This window comes from Cyprinodon tularosa, unplaced genomic scaffold (assembly GCF_016077235.1).
Source record: "Cyprinodon tularosa strain WSP-4 unplaced genomic scaffold, ASM1607723v1 ctg525, whole genome shotgun sequence".
Lineage (NCBI taxonomy): Eukaryota > Metazoa > Chordata > Actinopteri > Cyprinodontiformes > Cyprinodontidae > Cyprinodon > Cyprinodon tularosa.
Genome location: NW_024039258.1, coordinates 381,941 through 399,327, shown reverse-complemented (window position 1 = coordinate 399,327; position 17,387 = coordinate 381,941). Strand labels below are relative to the sequence as shown.

The following is a 17,387-nucleotide window of genomic DNA, read 5'->3' as shown; positions in this document are numbered from 1 at the left end:
GAAACATTTCAACATTTGTAAAACGCGTACTATCTAAAAAAAAACAAAGGCTAAATGCAAGATATCAGTTATTCAGATATCTGTATATAGCACACAGTATACAGTAGGGTTATCACGATAATAAACTTTTCAACTCGATACCGATACTAAGGAAAATATTCGAAACTCGATACCATTTTCGATACCACAAGGATAAAAACAAAGACTCCAAAATTCTACAGAAATATTTTCATTAAGAAATAAAATACAATAAAGGTTGTAATAAATGTTCAATTTGCAGCAATTGGGATTCCATGTTCCGTTTTTGTCGGGTCCCATCATCTCCTGTGGGGGTTGAAGGGGAAAGATGTGGCTCATTTTTGTTGGGATCTGGAAATCTTTCCCATTATAAGTTTTACTTTTAAATTAGCCTTTTTCACAGGGGCCATGGCAATCTTCTTTATTGTCATAATTTGAATATATATGTTAGCAACCTAACAAATGTTGTAAAATTTATTCCAGAGCCTCTTCTGCATTGTTAGTATTAAAGAATGTTTTTTTTACCTGTGTATTTCCTACATTTTTTACATAATCCTTAATTATAATTGGCAAATAGGGGGGGGCAGCATCTTTGAAGCCTGTTAAACGGATGCACTCACATCTCTCAGTGCCCTGCTCATTCACAACAATCAATGTACAGCATGTCCATGGATCTGTCAGCAGCCGTCCAAAGAGTGTCCTCACCTGATCAAAAAGAATGGTTGATATAATGTCTCAAGCTATTTTTGATATTTTGCAGCATGCAAATGCACAAGAGACCTTCCCTGGAGATAATTTGCACATTCTATCAGACTACAGTGATGAAGATATCCCAGGATTCATTGCGAGACCAAGCAAGCTGTGATCAGAGGAAAGGTTACTTGGCGCCAAACAGTGGGGAAAATTGGAAGTTCAGTTTAATATAATCCAGTCTGTGAATAGTTCCGTCTGAAATGAATGAAAATAGTTGTTTTAATGGTTATAGAGTCAGATATGTGGCGTAATGTTTGATTTATCTAAAGGTTTTAATCTGTTACTGTGTAAATGTTTGGCTGGAATTTAAGGACAGATTCTAATAGATCTGCAGGGTGGGGACTATAAATCTGATAGGAGTTTAATTTTTTCATTGCTGTTTTGCACAATATGCTTAAAGGTATTTTGTTGTTGAATATTAGAGATTTTGCAGATATATTTTTTGTAAATACATTGTTTAGATTTACTTATATCTTTCTACCCCTTTTATAGAATAGAATAGAAAATCCCTTTATTGTCCCACAATGGGCAAATTTACAGCAGCAGAAAGATTATTGAAAATGGTCACACAAATGAGGACCGTAGAAAAATTTATAAGAATAAATAATAGGGAAGAGTTAAAATATAAAAAATAAAATCCTGTAAAGTGTTTTAACAATATAAAACTGGGGAATAAATAACCAATATGCAGCTATGGACATTTTTACAATAATGGATATTTGAAAATAGCAGCAACATCAGAGATGTGCAGAATGACAGCAGCAGGTTATTTAACTGACTAAGGTTTCTATCATTACATTTGATTTGATTGGTTCCTGCTGCCGGTGGTTGGAACCTTTATACCACTCTGGATTCTTGTGAGTGTAGTCTTTGTTCACTTTGTTTATTTATTTATTTTTTTAAAGTTAAACAGTTTTGAAAACCATTCATTCTTTTCCTGCTTTGTGTGTCAACTTTCACGGTTGCTAAGCAACAGAGCCGACAGTTAAAACCCACGGAAGGGTAGACCTGTTCGAATTCACAGCCAAAACTCTTCCAGTCTCCTTATTTTCAAGGACTTGGAGGATCCAGTCCAGGATTTCCTTCATAAACCGTAAGTTTTGGCATTTCTTGTTTTTGGGTGAGCTGTTCATGCTAGTTTGTAGAGTGTTGTAATTAATATCCGCATAGGACGCTTGCGTTTATAGCTTGTGGTTACCGCGGTTGCCATGGCTACCGCGGTTGCCGTGGTTAATCAAACAGTAATTAACAGCAATAACTTTTCCTGCCGTGTAAAAATGGATATGAGGCTTCTAGTTGGATAATCTGCTTTATATTACTGTAGTACATTTCTGTAGTAGTGTTTAGTTAGCCATGTGTGTTCATATATTATTAGCCGTGCTCTGCTATTAATTATTTACAGAGGCGGTTCTAGAGTCTATGGGGGCCCCAGAGCAAAAAATCCTAGGGGGCCCTACCGACCAGTGTTCATCACCATTATGTTAGGCTATAAATAATCTGACACCAACGAAAAATGTATTAAATAAAACCTTTTTTTATTCCAAATGTTCTAAACATGAACAACCTTGTTATTTTGGAAAATATAAAAGTATAAAAGTAAATAATAAATTAAAATAAATGTATAATAAAATAAAAAACAGTGTCGTGGGAAAGAAGTATTCAACTATTTATCCTAGTTAAATAAACGGAGATCGATGGATTTCACTCAGTCGGCACATTTATTAATCATCTTTGCAAAGAGAGAACAGTCATCATGGCACAGCATTCTGCTCTGTTCTGATCTGGGCAGGGTTCGTTCCCCCCTAGTTACAACAATGGAAAGCAGTCAGAGTCATAACAAATTACACACACTTTGCTTAACAGTAACATGTTATGAATAAACCTTGAGAAAGAATCTGGATTGTTATGGGAAGAAGCTATGTCTGGTCTACAAACAACATTCTGCAGGGAATGGTGTGGCCTTGAGAGAGAAACAGACTGAGTGAAAACTTTTATAGTGAGTAAATATGAATATTAATATATAATAGGAGAAAGATATAAATTTTCACCAGCCTCTCATCCATACGAAGCCGGCGTTTCGGGGGTCTGTAAACAATCTTTTTTTTATTCAGCCTTCAGAGTGGGAGGATTCTGAAACGCCGTTTTCGCGTTTCCATCTTTAAGCTCTGACCGCATTTTTTTTCTTACACGCATGCAGGGCCGGTTGCAGCCCTTTGGTTGCCCTAGGCGAGATTGAGTTTTGCGCCCCCCCCCCCTCCCCCCCCCCCCCCCCCCCCCCCCCCCCCCCCCCCCCCCCCCCTCCTCACTTTTGCCATACGTAATACCAGTACTGTTTTTAGCATCTGTTTAGTGCTTCATTGAGTTGTGTTTACAGTTCCACAAAGAGTGCTGTGCGGTTAATTGTGCCTACAGTTGGGCAAAGTGTGTGTTACAAAATTGCAAATTGAGTGCAAAGCAGTGTTTGTTCTTTTAGTTTTGTGAACTCAGTGAGTGGATTTGCTATAAGTATTAATAGTTTTAGAAATTGTGCTATAAGCATCAAGGTTGTGTTTAAGCATTCAGAAAAAAACTGTAACTTAGCATGGAGTGATGCATAGACAAATACCAGAATAGGTTTCAGTACCTTTTCTTTTTTATTATTTTAAATAATTTATTACGCACTCAAAGTTAGGACTGTGCAAAAACACTTTTAACCATCTGTAAGGACACTTAGGTAAAGTATAACTAAAAAACTGGATTGAATCAATGAATTATTTTATTTCAGACAATTAACAAATTTAACACACATTAAACAAATATTAAATAAATCAATTTCAGAAATTACCAAATAACAATAAAAAAATAATAAATTTAAGAAATTGTTCAACCAAGGACTACAAGTAATTGATAAACATTAAATTAAATTTTCTGTTCCAGTTCAATTAAATCATTTGAACATAAATAGAAATGAGATAAACAAAATTTTCCTCTAAATAAAATATATCAGGTATATTTACCCTGATTTCTGACATTGATTAGTGATTAAAGAAAGGATTAACCCTCTACAAACAAAAGTGCTTTTATGAATACCATTACAAAATTAAAAGTTTGAAGTTGTTGGGGTTCTATCAGTTGTTTCGGATATTTCTATTCACCTTCAAAATTGATGCAGCATTAAAATTTGACTCGTCTGGACTTCCTAATGGCAAATTCGTTGATGGTATCATCAAATGAGATTTTATTTGAGACCTCTTAGTTGATGCTCATCAGTGCAAGTCCATTTTGATGATTATTTGATGATTATAAATCAAACGCGCATCTACACAGCACAGCGTTCACAGACCAGTGAGATGCATAAACAAACAACAACAAAAAAAAATACAATACAGTTCAGTAAAATACAGTTCTGTTTTATGCCTCATTCTTGTAAGTTTAAAATGTTCCAATGCCCCTGAATGCACCATAGCTTTCTGACGCGCAGCGAACGCATCTCACTGGTCTGTGAACGCTGTGCTGTGTAGATGCGCGTTTGATTTTCCACTTAAGAGAAAGCTTTGCAAACTCCAAACTCACGTCGGCTACCACGGTTTAGTGTTGTGTGTAAATAACAAGAGACCACAACAAATAAATCAGCCGTACCATGGTCAAAATCTTTGGATTTAATGTTGTTCAAAAAATCCGTAATTTTATAAATTAATCTGCCAAATAACCACAACTTTTTTCCCACGAGAGGTATTTTTAAACGTTTTTATATCATTAATATAAGAACCTAAGCTCCATTGAACATATTTTAATCCGTTTTCCTCGTCGATATGCAGTTCAACAGAGCGAGGCGTGCTCCCGCGACTGGGGATGCATATTTCGGCAGGCATGCACTTTTGGGCATAACACCGGCCGACGTCCAATCTCCACTCATTGTCCAACTCGCTGTTGTTCGTCCGCTGCCTTCTTTCTCTTCATCTGAAACATCTGGGTCGAACATGTGAGGCTCCAGACACAAATATTCTTCCTCTGATACATCAGAATGGTCTCCTGGTAGGAATCGCTCGGTTGAAGTCGAAATTTTGCTTTCAGATTTCTCGTTTTGGCTATCGCATTTAGTGCAGGAGGCCGCCATGAACGCTCCCGTTCTGACGTCACGACTTCCGGGTTGGAGGGCGCTTGAAAAGTGATCAGAATCTTTTCCGATTTTCTCTTAAATGTGAAAAAATAAATAAATAAAAAGGTGGTATATTTATTTGTTCATATTTTGCTATTTATATATACGTAAGGTTAAGTCAAACTGACGGACGCTTCATAACCGGTTTAATTCGCTTTTTTTTCTAATTCTATGATTAATGGGAAGTAAGCCTAAGGGCGACGCTAGAGGGCGCCCCCAACACATTTGTCGCCCTAGGCAATTGCCTATCTCGCCTATAGCAATCGCCGGCCCTGCACGCATGCGTCATAGCATCGCCTCTAAACACGCATGCGCGACACAGTATCACAACAACAATGGCGCCGTACTGTTTTGAATGGTTGCTGCTCATGCTACTCACCCTGCTGTCGGGCTTACAACAGAATCTTCTTCTTCTGGAATATCTCCAGGAAGAACAGAGCAATATCGACCACATAGTTCAGCACCTGAATTTGACTGAACCACCAAAATGGACCCGCAGGGCAACCATGTATAAATATTACTGCGCATGCCCAACATTTCGTTGCCTGTTTTCGCCTATTTTTGCTTTGACACCACAGCGCCACTTACAGGCCTGGCATACATTTTGCAGCGTTTTCGTTCATTCGTGTGGACGATCACATTTATTTTACGTCTCCGTCTTTACGACAAACGTTCTGGAAAATATTAGCGTTTCGTGTTCGTTTTGACTTTGTGTGGACGGGGCCTAAAAAGAGCCAGTAATGCAGGGGGGGTCAGAGTTGCTATTCGCAGATGCGTGCTGCTGAAGCTCCTCTCCCTTTGCAAAGGCGAATCGAAGCTTCGTTGTCCAGAATTTTTTTTATAAACAACTATGTGCTTACAGCTGTGGTCGTTAGTTTCCAATAGTCTTATAAAGCGTGAAGGAGGACTTCTGACGGGAAGCCGGAGTACCCGGAGAGAACCGATTAAGGGAGATGAAAGTATTAATGAAACAGAACGGATATAAATAATAGGAAACAAATTGGAAAGATGAAGGGAGAAGTTTACAAAAATAGAAAAATAATTATTGTATAATAAATGTAGCTTTTGTTAAACTAAAAATAAATACTAGTGGTATAGAAAAAATATAAAAAGTGTTTTTTTGATGGTTGCATTTGAGTCATTCTAATAAATGAGTGAATAGGTCTGCCGTTGTGATTTTTTATATGGGAGGTAGTTTGAGGGTTGTTGGACTTTTAGAAGCGTGACTGCCTTCTTCTGATTGTCTAGATGGAGGATACCACATATCCTCCATCAGTGGTGGTAGTGAGGCTGGCGGGTGTTTCGATGAACCTTTTATGACATCAATTGATGAATTAATACTCTGTTCGTATACCTGCAGCATTAATTGTCTTTTGCGCTTTCTTTTCTCTGCAAGCTTTTTGTGGAATTCACGGAAGGCCTGTATCTCTTCAAATTGGCTTATTTTACGTTCCCTTCTCTGCTGGTGTTCTAGTTCTGCCTTTTCATCCGGTCCGGGCAGGAGCCTTCCAAGGACTATTTTTCCTTTTTTTCTTTCTCGTTCCTCTATTTTCCTTTTTAATTCAAAGATTTCTTCCGTTAAAGCAATCGCTTTAGCGTTATCCCTCTCTTCCCTCTCTCTCTGTCGTCTCTTTTTAGTTTCCTCCTGTTCAGCCCTCTGTTTAGCTTCTAACCTCTTTATCCTCTCACTGAGGGCACAAATGTTATCTTCTGGTTCGTTTTTGATCTGTTGCTCAGGACTTTTGACTTTTCCATGGGTGTCAGACTGCAGCTCTTCCTTCTTGGGACTCTGTTTGAAAGTCTCTTTAACCCATATATCATGTAGCTGGTTGCGCACAGCATTGCTACGGTGCTCACGACATTTGGCCTTGTCATAGTCCTGTAGTAGAAACGCTGTTTTAGTAGTGAAGCTTTCCTTCGGCACACTAACACCCTGACATGTTTGGTCCTGAACTGACTTCTGCTTCTCCATTTTAGCCTCCACTGTGTCCCTGAAAGTCTTTCCTGTATCCACCCTGTTCTCTCTCTCCTTTGCGGCATATTTTTTCTTGGCAAACTCCTGCTGCTGGTTTTCCTTCTTGAGACTCTTGCCTAAGTTTTCCTTCATCCAGATGTCCTGGAATTGGTGGTAGACAGCTTTCCCGCGTTTCTCAAGTGGTTTGGCCTTTTCAGATTCCTGTAGTTCCGATGCTAACGAAGAATAAACATCTTGACATGTTTCCCCCTGTGTTGAGCTTTGTTCCTCCAAACCTTGGTTAAACTCACTTTGTTTTTTGACGATGGGTTTGAGCGGTTTTTCACATAACCCAGTTTTTCTAACCTGTTTTTGTCTCCTGTTTTCATTTTCATTCAGTGCATTTGCCTTTTCCCATTTCAACATGGCTTCCCTCTCTCTGGCTTTGGTCTGAAGCAATTCCTTCTTCTTCTGGTTTTTTTTATAACGTATTTGGGCATCCCATGTCTCAGTCAGGGACTTTTCCGTAGCGGCGTTTAACTTGGCATGCTTATCTGCAAAACGCTGCTCCTCTCTCATTTCCTTACGCACTTTTCTCTGATTTTGGGCAATCTCGGCCTCTTCTTTCTTCCTTATATCGTCTATTTGGTTAAAGACAATCTTTTTACATTCCTCCTTCCATTTGGCATTTTCATCACGCTTCTGTCTCCACTCTGCTACAGCACAACTTTCTTCCCTTTTACAATTTCTGCGTTGGTGAGTTGATTCCTCCTCTTTCAGTCTCCTAGCCATTTGCTCCGCTACAATGTCCTGACATTTTTCACGGAATTTCTTTTTTTCAAGGCTGATATATGTTGTTGGTTTGGTTGGCAGAGGTGGTAGTTTAGCAGGAAGAGCTGACCTTTTGTTCTCTGGTTCCAGCCTTACTCGGTGATTTATACCACCCTTGAGGAACATGGTGTCTGTTGCCTTGATAGTTTGTGAAATTCTGAAGAATGCTGATTCTTTTGATCTCTTCCAACCTGGACGGCTCTCTGATGATTTTAAAGTAAATTTTATCTACGCTGTTTTTCTTCACTGATTGGTTTCAGTTGAAAAAAGAACAGTTTTCTGCGCCTGAAGTCAATGTTAGCTCCTAGTGACGCCTCCTTCTCCTTCTGCGATCAGCTATGGACTGTTTGCCCAGGCAGGATCACTGTAAGCTTGAAAATCAGGTGGGCGGAGCTGATGATGTCACAGTGGGACCTGGAATGGAATGACATCATCAGGAGGGCGGAGCTAGAATTATTGCACTAAACAAAGCTTGTTTTTGCTGGATAACAAGCGGAACCAGTTATATCTGATATATTTGACAAAATCGTTTTTATAATTAATTTATTTTTAATTAAAGCATTTTAAATGCCTCTATAATCACATTTCATTAGTTTTAATGCCAATTAATGCCTTAATTAATAGTTTTACATTTTTGACACTAAAATTGTCATCTCACTGTTTATTGTACTTCAAAATCTTTTTTTCAGAGTTTATACAGGAATGAGTAACAGGGTTCCAATGAGTTTTACAATAAGTGTTTGGTCTAGTTCTTTTTTCCTAACATATCAACCATTTTAGGCTTTTACAGTTTGCACCTTTCAGAGTCATTTAAATCTTTTTTTGGCACCTTTTGTCTGACGAAAACAAGCTGCCTAATAATTTTGCACACCTTTATATTGGGTGTTGAGCTTTATAGGCCCTTTCCTCGCTCATTAAACAAATACACATTAGCCTATATGTTTGTATTCAATAAGCGTTCAAGTTTATACAACTTGGAGTTTTAAAATATGCATAGAAATAATGATATAGGTCAAAACTAAAACTTGCCTAATAACTGAGAATACAGTCTCTATGACCCCAGAGTAACTGTTTTCTGGTATTGTAAATTATAGATGTAGACAGAGGACAAATGTAACATTGCTATGTTAAGATCCTCATCTTAACCTTATATTATAAATATTTGTAATTAGATGGCCTTTTTTCTGAGCACATTGCAAAATTACTGAATAATCACACTACGCATCACTTATAATCTTACAATATAAGATTAAAAAACAAAGCAGGCTTTACAGACAGAAAGCCTGACAAAGAGAGCTAAGTATTAACACACATATTAGAAAAAGTTATTATGACCTACAGTACTTAGGTGAGATAAAGTAGAGCGTCTGATCTTTGTAGACAGACAGACAGACAGACAGATAAGTGGCATTTACTCTTTTATAGATTGTCATGATTTTACTAAGGTTCAGACCCAAATGCAGAAGACCAAACAGAGAGACCAGGAGAAAAGGCTTAACAGGTTTTATTGAAGAGATAATTCAGAGAGAGGTGTTGCTCTGAACACTGCTCAACCGGAACTGTAAAGTGAGGGGAAGACGCAGCGGTTAGTTCAGGCTCAGTGGGAAATTTGACTCGTGAACTTGGAGAAGAGGATTAGGTTGCTGACTCACGTTTCCAGAGAAGTTGTTGAATCCTTGACTCCAGTCTTTATGCTTGTAATTCTAGTGTTTTTCTGACCCGGTGGAGGGCAGAACAGGGTTTACCCAGAATGCGGTTGTTATAGGTGAACGGAGAAACTGACTGCCACTCAGATTTCCTGCGGTACTTGAACGGGTCGTAGTGAAGATAAATCCCTTTCTCAGTCCGAAGCTCAAACGATCTCTTGGGGAAAGTGGATCCAAACCTCCTGTTTGGACCCCAGCTCAGTTTGTAGCTCAGTTGATCCTTCCAGGGAGAGAAGGTCCGAAAAATCCAGTTTGCAGGATGACTTCCTGCCGGGAGGCAAAGACAAAAAACAAAGTTAAAACTCAGGTTGACTAGAACTCAGTTTGACTCAACAAAACTCAGCTTGGCTAGAGTTCCCAAAACTGTCAAACACTGTGTCGTCGAGGTAGTGGCAGTCAGCAGCTTAAGAACACTCCGTTACTGAGGAAACCATCAGCAAGTGTGTCAGGAGGCGGACCAGAGCTACAGTTCTCTTTTCTGTTGCTGTTTTTCAATAAATGTAAGTTTTTCAGATCATTTGAAGCGAGAATATTATACTTTAAAGCATCGCTACATGGTTCATTTACCGATTTAATGCGTAATAAAAAAAAAAAAATCCAAAGTTGAAAGGACCATGGCAACCAGCGAACCTCGAGGCTAACCGCAGCCCGTCTGCAGCGGCCCTCTCTCTACATAGCGTGTGTGAAGGACTGCTGGCTTTTTATTTGGCAAAATGTTCATTTGATGTGCGTTTAATAATTATTATATTAATATTAATTATTATGATTATTATATAAAGCTAAGGCTACATCAGCATTAAGGGACAATTGGCAGGAACAGATATAAGACATTTGCTCCATCTGATGCTTTTAACTGTAACGTCTAAAGAAAAGTGTTTCAAGCAGATAAAAGATGCTGCACTGATTTGGAGTGTGGATAGAAACCCGACAATCTTGGCCAAAAATAAGACGCTTCCCTTTTGGGATCTGGCCAAAACCAGTTCCCTTCATGTTGCAATTTCCCATTTGTCCTTGACTGCCCCTTGAATGAGTAAACACATTAATGACAAACGTCTCCTCCTGAGAAGCCCAGCTTTTTTAACTTATATAAATGTACAATCTGATGTCATTTTAGCTGAAAAAGCTCCGTATGTAACTAACAGACTTTTCCGTGACATCTCTGATTTTTTTTAACCAACCTGTCTCCTAACTTTTAATTAAACATATATCGGAGTAGCTGCCAGTTATTTTGATTTATATTAACACATACGGGAATTATGATTAGTGACAGTTCAATTGTGAATGACTTCTACGTAATATTTCTCACAGGCTTTTGCCAATAAGGCAGATAAATGCTGCAGAGAATGCGTTCAGCAAGTATCGGAGTTCCAACAGTCCATGATGCAGCATTCCCCTTTAAGGAGGTGGCTGGATGGGTAGTGTGTGACTTTGTCAGCATGAAGCTGTATTTATTTTGTGTGTGAATAACATTATCAAACCAGGAAGAAGTGTGCGTCCCTCTCGCCGGTGAACTGTGTGTGTGAGATAACGTAATTGATACTATGAAAAAGTGCCAAATAAAGCCCCGGTCCATGTGTTCAACCACGCCACCTCTCCTCCTCTGTGTGTGTGCTCAATTAACCCGGACCGCTAGTTACCAGCATCAACGAGCCAAGCTAAGCTTAGACGAGCTTTAGCTTTTTAACCAACGGTTCCATACCATGTGTCATAGAGGTTCTATTGTTGCCAAAAAGGCTCCAGGGCACCCAAGAAAGACTAGAAAGACCAGCAAGCGCCAGGACCGTCTCTTAAAAGTGTTTCAGCTACGGGATCGAGCTACCAGCGGTGCAGAGCTTGCTCAGGAATGGCAGCAGGCAGGTGTGAGTGCATCTGCACGCACTGTGAGGCGGAGACTCTTTGACCAAAGCCTGGACTCAAGAAGGGCAGCAAAGAAGCCACTTCTCTCCAGGAAAACCATCAGGGACAGACTGATATTGTGCTAAAGGTACAGGGAGTGGACTGCTGAGGACTGGGGGAAAGTCATTTTCTCTGATCAATCCCCTTTCCCATTGTTTGGGACATCTGGAAAACAGCTGGTTGGGAGAAGACGAGGTGAGTGCTACCACCAGTCTGGTCTCATGCTGACTGTAAAGCATCCTGGAACCATTCATGTGTGGGGTTGCTTCTCAGCCAAGGGAGGCGGCTCTCTCACAGTCTGACCTAAAAACAGCCATAAATAAAGAATGGAACCAGAATGTCCTCCCAGAGCAACTTCTCCCAACCGTCCAAGAGCAGTTTGGTGATGAACAATGCCTTTTCCAGCATGATGGAGCACCTTCCATAAAGCAAAGGTGATATCTAACTGGCTCAGGGAACAAAACAGAGAGATGTTGGTTCGATGGCCTAGAAACTCCCCTGATCTTAATCCCATTGAAAACTTGTGGTCAATCATCAAGAGACGGGCGGACAAACGAAAACCTAGGAATCCTGACAAAATGCAAGCATTGATTGTGCAGAATGGACTGCTATCAGTCAGGATTTGGTCTAGAAGTTGATTGAGAGCAGCCAGGGAGAACTGCAGAGGTCCTGAAGAAGAGGGCTCAACACTGCAAATATTGACTTGCTGCATTAATTCATTCTAACTGTCATTAAAAGCTTTTGTTACTCAGAATATGATTGCAATTGTATTTCTGTATGTGATGACAACATCTGACATGGAAACCAGAGGGCAGCAGATCATGTGAAAATATAGTATTTGTGTCATTCTCAATACTTTTTGCCATGACAACCAATCTACAGTAGAAACATAAAATGTACAGAAAAACTGTCACTCCTCCAAAGCTCCCCCCTTCACGGCCCTGATTTCTTTGATCTTTTTGTTTTTGGCTTTTTTTAAAAAATGCTCTTAAAGTGTTGCCCACATGTCCTCCTGAATTTCATATGATCTCCCACTTGAAAGAAGGATTTCCAGTATTCTTTTGGTGTCTGTCTCCATCATGCCAGTCACCTCGGCATGCTCAGCCTCCTCTGGTTATCACCATCTTAACTTTGCTGAACCCGGTGGACTGTATGGAAAGTCCTTCAGCATCAAATGCTGTCCTTAGGTGTGTCAGTCTGTCAAAGGCTCCCATCTCTAGGTTCTCTGCAATCAGAACAGATGTTTGGCACCGTACAACCTTCCCTTCAGCAGACTCTTGTGTCCACAATAGTCATCCAGCCTTTTGGGCAAAGATGGAGGATGAAGGAGCACTCTTGCATCCTCCATTCCACTGAGCCAACAAGTAAACCTCTTTTCCCGTCTGTTCATCTGACGCTCAATCAATACGCTGCTTAGGTGACAAATTGGTAGATATTCTTACATGTGTTGTTTGTGTTTTATCTGAAAGAAGTTGTCTGATTCAACTGCTGATGGTTCTTAAGAGTTCTAAACTGAATGCTAATGCTCACTGAGCCTGACTGAACCATCCATGCTGTGTTACTGTCTGCTATATTCCTCTTTTTCCATTTATTTGAAGACTTACGTTACTGTGATTGGATTGGCTGATGTCGTTAGTTCCAAGATACCTCAGTGCCGATGTTCTGTCAGACGGTTATACCCGGTCAGACTAGCATACCCATAGTCAATACCCGTTTATCCCTTCAGTTTATCCCTTTAGCTTAAAATACACAGATGTAAACAGGTCTGCTTCCAGAAAACCATTTCAAACCTCATTGACTGGATGATCTGGTGAACTGTAAAGTGTCTTTTTAATCGGCGCCATAGAAATAAACTGAATTAAAGTGAATCATGGTGCAAGTTGGACACTAAGTAGCAGAGACACTGAGTTGTTGCATTTCACTCATATCCTCAACATGCTCACCAGAAATGAAATAATGTGCATGATTCATTTGTTAGACTTCATTGATTTATTATCAGACATATAAAAGGCTTTTTCAGTGTTAAACCTTAGAATAGTAATAGAATTAAGGGCACAAGTGCTGGAATTCATCACCTAAAAACATAACCAACCAGGGCTGGTTGGACACTCCTGTTTCAAGTTCTGCATTATCTGTCCTATTTATAAAATCAAAATGTCAGTTTTATCATCACTAACATTCACATAAAAATCACCAATTCATCCATTGTATAAAATATATGCATAAAAAACTATTTCAAAGCAAATACAAAAAGGTTTGTCAGTATGCAAAGAAGAAGGCATCTCATCTGGACCGTCCAAAGACTGCAGATTATTAACAGCCATATGGGTTCTTGGAGCAAATGAAGGGCCTTGCAGTGGAACACGCAGAATTTCTCCAGCCAACTGTAATAAAAATGTATAAACTAATTAGTTCAATGCATCCATTAGTAGAACAGAAATCAGATTTATCTGAGGTTTATCTGTTAGAAAGCTAAAAGATAAAACCCTTCAGGTCAGCCGGAGTACATTCACTATCTGGATCTTTATTCAGGAGCCTAACTTGCAGCCAGTCGCGCACAAACCTTCTGAAGGACAGAGGCGGAAAGGGGAAAAAAGGGCGTCTAAAGTGCACTGTTGGCAATTTAGCGCATGTTTTGCATTTAAGCATAAATGTATAAATGGAGTTGAAATTGAAAGAGTTTATGGGAGAAAAGTTTTAGGGATTATTATAGAAAACAAACTTAGTTGGAAGCCTCACATAGAATATATTAGAAATAAAGCTGCAAAAACTATTGGAAGATTGCTTAAAATAAAATATTTAATAAATATCAAAGGCCAACATATTATATATTCCCCTTTGGTCGTGTCTTATTTGTCTTATTGTTCAGAAGAATGGGGAAATGCAAGTAAAACAATTATTGATAGGTTAGTTAAGTTGCTTCAGCCTGTTCTTCATGTTACAAAGCCTCTCAAACTGCTTCACATTCTTGTTTTATAGACGTTAACTAGAGTTTCACTAATAATACTTACGGTTAGCATGTAAGTAAATGCAGGGGTTGCTGCTGGCAGTTAACTGACTGTACCAGTTGGTGTAGTAGAAATAATTACGGTCGATCCACATCCACTCACTCTGAAGATACAAAACATGCATGAGTTACTACTTTCTCTGTCATGTATTCTTGTAGAAAGAGAACTATATTTAGCAGCAGATGGAGAGTTTGATGTGTAAATAATAATAATAAGTTCTGGTGGAGACCTGCAGGTAGAATCCTCCCAGCCATGCATAGGTCTGACTCTCCGCTTGGGCCAAATCATGGAGGTAGTTTTTCTGTCTTGGGTTGGTGACTGAAGCCAGATGGGCTCCCAGCTCATTGCAGTACTCCTAAAAGACACAGAAGTTAAAGAGATCAAGCTTTTTGTGCATTGTAACTTTGGAGACGTTTAATTGTAGATTATTTTCTATCTTTCACAATTACAAAAAAGTTACACCTCTTCAAATTGTTCAAGTCCACAATTACAAGTGCTCTCTGAGTGTTGGGTTCATAAATGTAGGTTTGCAAAAGAAGAACTGAAATACACAGTAAGGGATTTTTCATACGGCTTCTGCAGAAGGAGAGACAGTTGAGGATTGATGTTACCTCGGCATCGAACCAGGACTTAGAAGAGTGGATCAACTTATAGCAGCGGGATTCAAAGGTGGACCAACCAGCTGGACAGACGCTGAAATGAGCTGCAGGACATGGAGAAAAAAACATGAATTGTTGCTTAGATTAATGGATGATTACACTTTGACATTGGTGGAGCTATGAAGAGCATTAGAATAGCATTTTATCATCAACCTGTTAAAACAGAACAGACTAAATCTACTGAGCACCATTTAAACCAAAGCCTTCCCTCCATGACTGTCAGCGCTAACTACAGAGAGCTCATTAGATTTACTACTACTGGAAAACAGTTTGACCAACAGCTTCCCAGATTTGACCGGCTGCTCTAAAGGAAAACCATTGGATGATATTTACCCCATTTACACTACCCTTGAAAAACCGTGCCGAGACCGGTCCGAGCTCAGTAACTGAGATAACTTATGGTGTGTAAATGGAAAGCAAACTGAACTGAACCGAGCTAGACACAACCGGACCGAGCTAGACACAACCGGACCGAGCTAGACACAACCGGACCAGGCTAGACACAACCGGACCGCGCTAGACACAACCGGACCGAGCTACACACAACCGGACCAAGCTAGACACAACCGGACTGAGCTAGACACAACCGGACCGAGCTAGACACAACCGGACCGAGCTAGACACAACCGGACCGAGCTAGACACAACCGGACCGAGCTAACTGCAGACCAGTTCCAGAGGTGGGCTCGGCTCTGTTTTTCCCTGGATCGGTTCTCTGATAACAAGAGCGCATGATCGGAACGCGTCATCTCCGTCTGGCTGCACATCGCGATTCACCCTCCATTCCACTAGTTGGCGGTAATGCCCCTCCAGAAACAGAAGAAGAAGAACAACTTCTTCTTCAGCTATAAACAAGAATGGAAATCTTCTCCACGCAACATTTTAAATAATAACACCGAAGTACAGCAATAATAATCAAGCATAACTTTCTGAATGTGACGGGCGCCGCCATTTCTATTTGCTTGATTCCCGCCTTCTTCTTCTTCTTGTGTTTTATGGCGGTTGGCAAACAACTTTTGGTGCATTACCGCCACCAACTGCTTGATTTCCTCCTATACTGGCAGTAATACCGCAGATCGTCACTAGGAGGCGAGGAGTCGAGGAACGGAGATAGCGTGATGCGTAAACGGTCGTCAGAACCGAGCCCGGCCTGGTTAACTGATCCGAGCTCGGACCGGTCTCGGCATGGATCGGTTTTTCCAGGGTCGTGTAAACGGGGTAATAAAGTGGAAGAGAACAGAATCCACTGACCCTGTTCAGGAGCGCTTTCCTCTGCTTGGACATCTAACGCTGCTTCTGTAGAGAAAACCAAATGTTGAAAGCAGAATTATTGGATGTAACAGGGTCACTGTTAGCGTGTTTCAGCCTAAAGGAAAACAACTTGATGGTAAAAACTAAATCAGAGCAGATTTCAGACCTGGTTCAGCATCAGTTTGCTCTGCTTGGACATCTAATGCTGCTTCTACAAAGAAATAAGAAGCAAATGTTGAAGTCAGACACATTAGACGTTCCAGTGTGACTGTTAGCGTGTTCTCAGTCTGCAGGAAAACAACTTGATGGTAAAAACTGAACCAGAAATGATTCCACAGACCTGGTTCAGCAGCGGTTTCCAGGGTTTGGACATCCAGTGCTGCTTCTAGAGAGAAATCAAATCCAAACCTTGAAATCTGACAGACTTAGATGACATCACAGTGTCACTGTTAAGGTGTTTTTGGCCAAATGATACTGACCTAAAGGCTTCTGTTCTTCAGCAGGAGCTTCAGAGAAAATCAGGGAGAACAGTTAGTTCATGATCAATTCTAGAAGGCTGTTAATAGACCAATATAATCCATCACTGAGGGCATGTTTGCATGCAGACCTGAAAATGCAGCACAGAGAAGAACCGAAAGGAGCAAAAGAGTCTTCATGATGATGATGATGATGGTTAATCACTATTTCTATGAAGAAAAAGACAAGTTTGTGTTAAAATACATGATATCAAAGTTAAACTACTTCAAGCTCAGCATGTAAAAGTCTCACCGCTCTGATGAAGATGAGTCACTGTTTAGTTCTCAGGAGGCTAAGAAGTGACAACAGCAGACGGCCGACTCCTTTATAAAGACAAACAAACCCCAATGGATGATATATTAATGAGGGCGGGACATTCAGCAGGTCCTCACTAATGTTTAGAAGAGACGCACAATTTTATCATCATGTTGTTCTTTTTCCTGGCAGTGCAATTTATTTATGGAAAGCACTTCTCTTTATAATGTTGTTATCTAGAAATACGGAGACCGGAGTGCAAAGTTTAAACATTTATTATTGGTCTTAAAGTTGGACTGTAGTTCTTATTACCCCCATTCTAACATTGTGAACAGGTTTGAAGAGTCTGGATCCATGCTGCTCATCAGCAGCACCAAATTCCTGGGGGTGAACATCACAGACA

At 40.0% G+C, this 17,387-nt stretch overlaps 1 protein-coding gene across 3 annotated transcripts; it reads right to left on the bottom strand.

Annotated features, from left to right (window-relative positions):
* Window positions 1–13,378: 13,378 nt before the first annotated feature.
* LOC119795833 (snaclec coagulation factor IX-binding protein subunit A-like) lies at window positions 13,379–17,071 on the bottom strand. 3 transcript variants are annotated; one of them, XR_005282378.1, is made up of 11 exons: window positions 16,982–17,071; window positions 16,821–16,899; window positions 16,693–16,719; window positions 16,554–16,598; window positions 16,380–16,424; window positions 16,214–16,258; window positions 14,916–15,007; window positions 14,534–14,659; window positions 14,308–14,407; window positions 13,554–13,680; window positions 13,379–13,507 (listed from the first exon to the last, which is right to left on the bottom strand). XR_005282378.1 is itself a non-coding variant. In XM_038304060.1 (10 exons), exons 2-10 carry the CDS (start codon window positions 16,867–16,869, stop codon window positions 13,610–13,612), a joined length of 600 nt encoding a protein of 199 aa, XP_038159988.1. In that variant the 5' UTR covers window positions 16,870–16,899; window positions 16,982–17,071; the 3' UTR covers window positions 13,456–13,609. The 3 variants fall into 3 exon arrangements, 2 of the variants coding, with proteins under 2 accessions (XP_038159989.1, XP_038159988.1); XM_038304060.1 differs by having other exon boundaries at window positions 13,456–13,680; XM_038304061.1 differs by lacking the exon at window positions 16,380–16,424 and having other exon boundaries at window positions 13,455–13,680.
* Between the last annotated feature and the right edge of the window lie 316 nt (window positions 17,072–17,387).

Excerpts from the sequence above, each read along its gene's own strand:
- LOC119795833 (XM_038304060.1), bottom strand. The coding sequence starts at position 16,869 with ATGAAGACTCTTTTGCTCCTTTCGGTTCTTCTCTGTGCTGCATTTTCA. Across the intron at positions 16,425-16,553 it reads GGAAACCGCTGCTGAACCAG|AAGCAGCATTAGATGTCCAA; the intron begins GTCTGTGGAATC and ends ATTTCTTTGTAG. Across the intron at positions 16,259-16,379 it reads GCAAACTGATGCTGAACCAG|AAGCAGCGTTAGATGTCCAA; the intron begins GTCTGAAATCTG and ends TTTTCTCTACAG.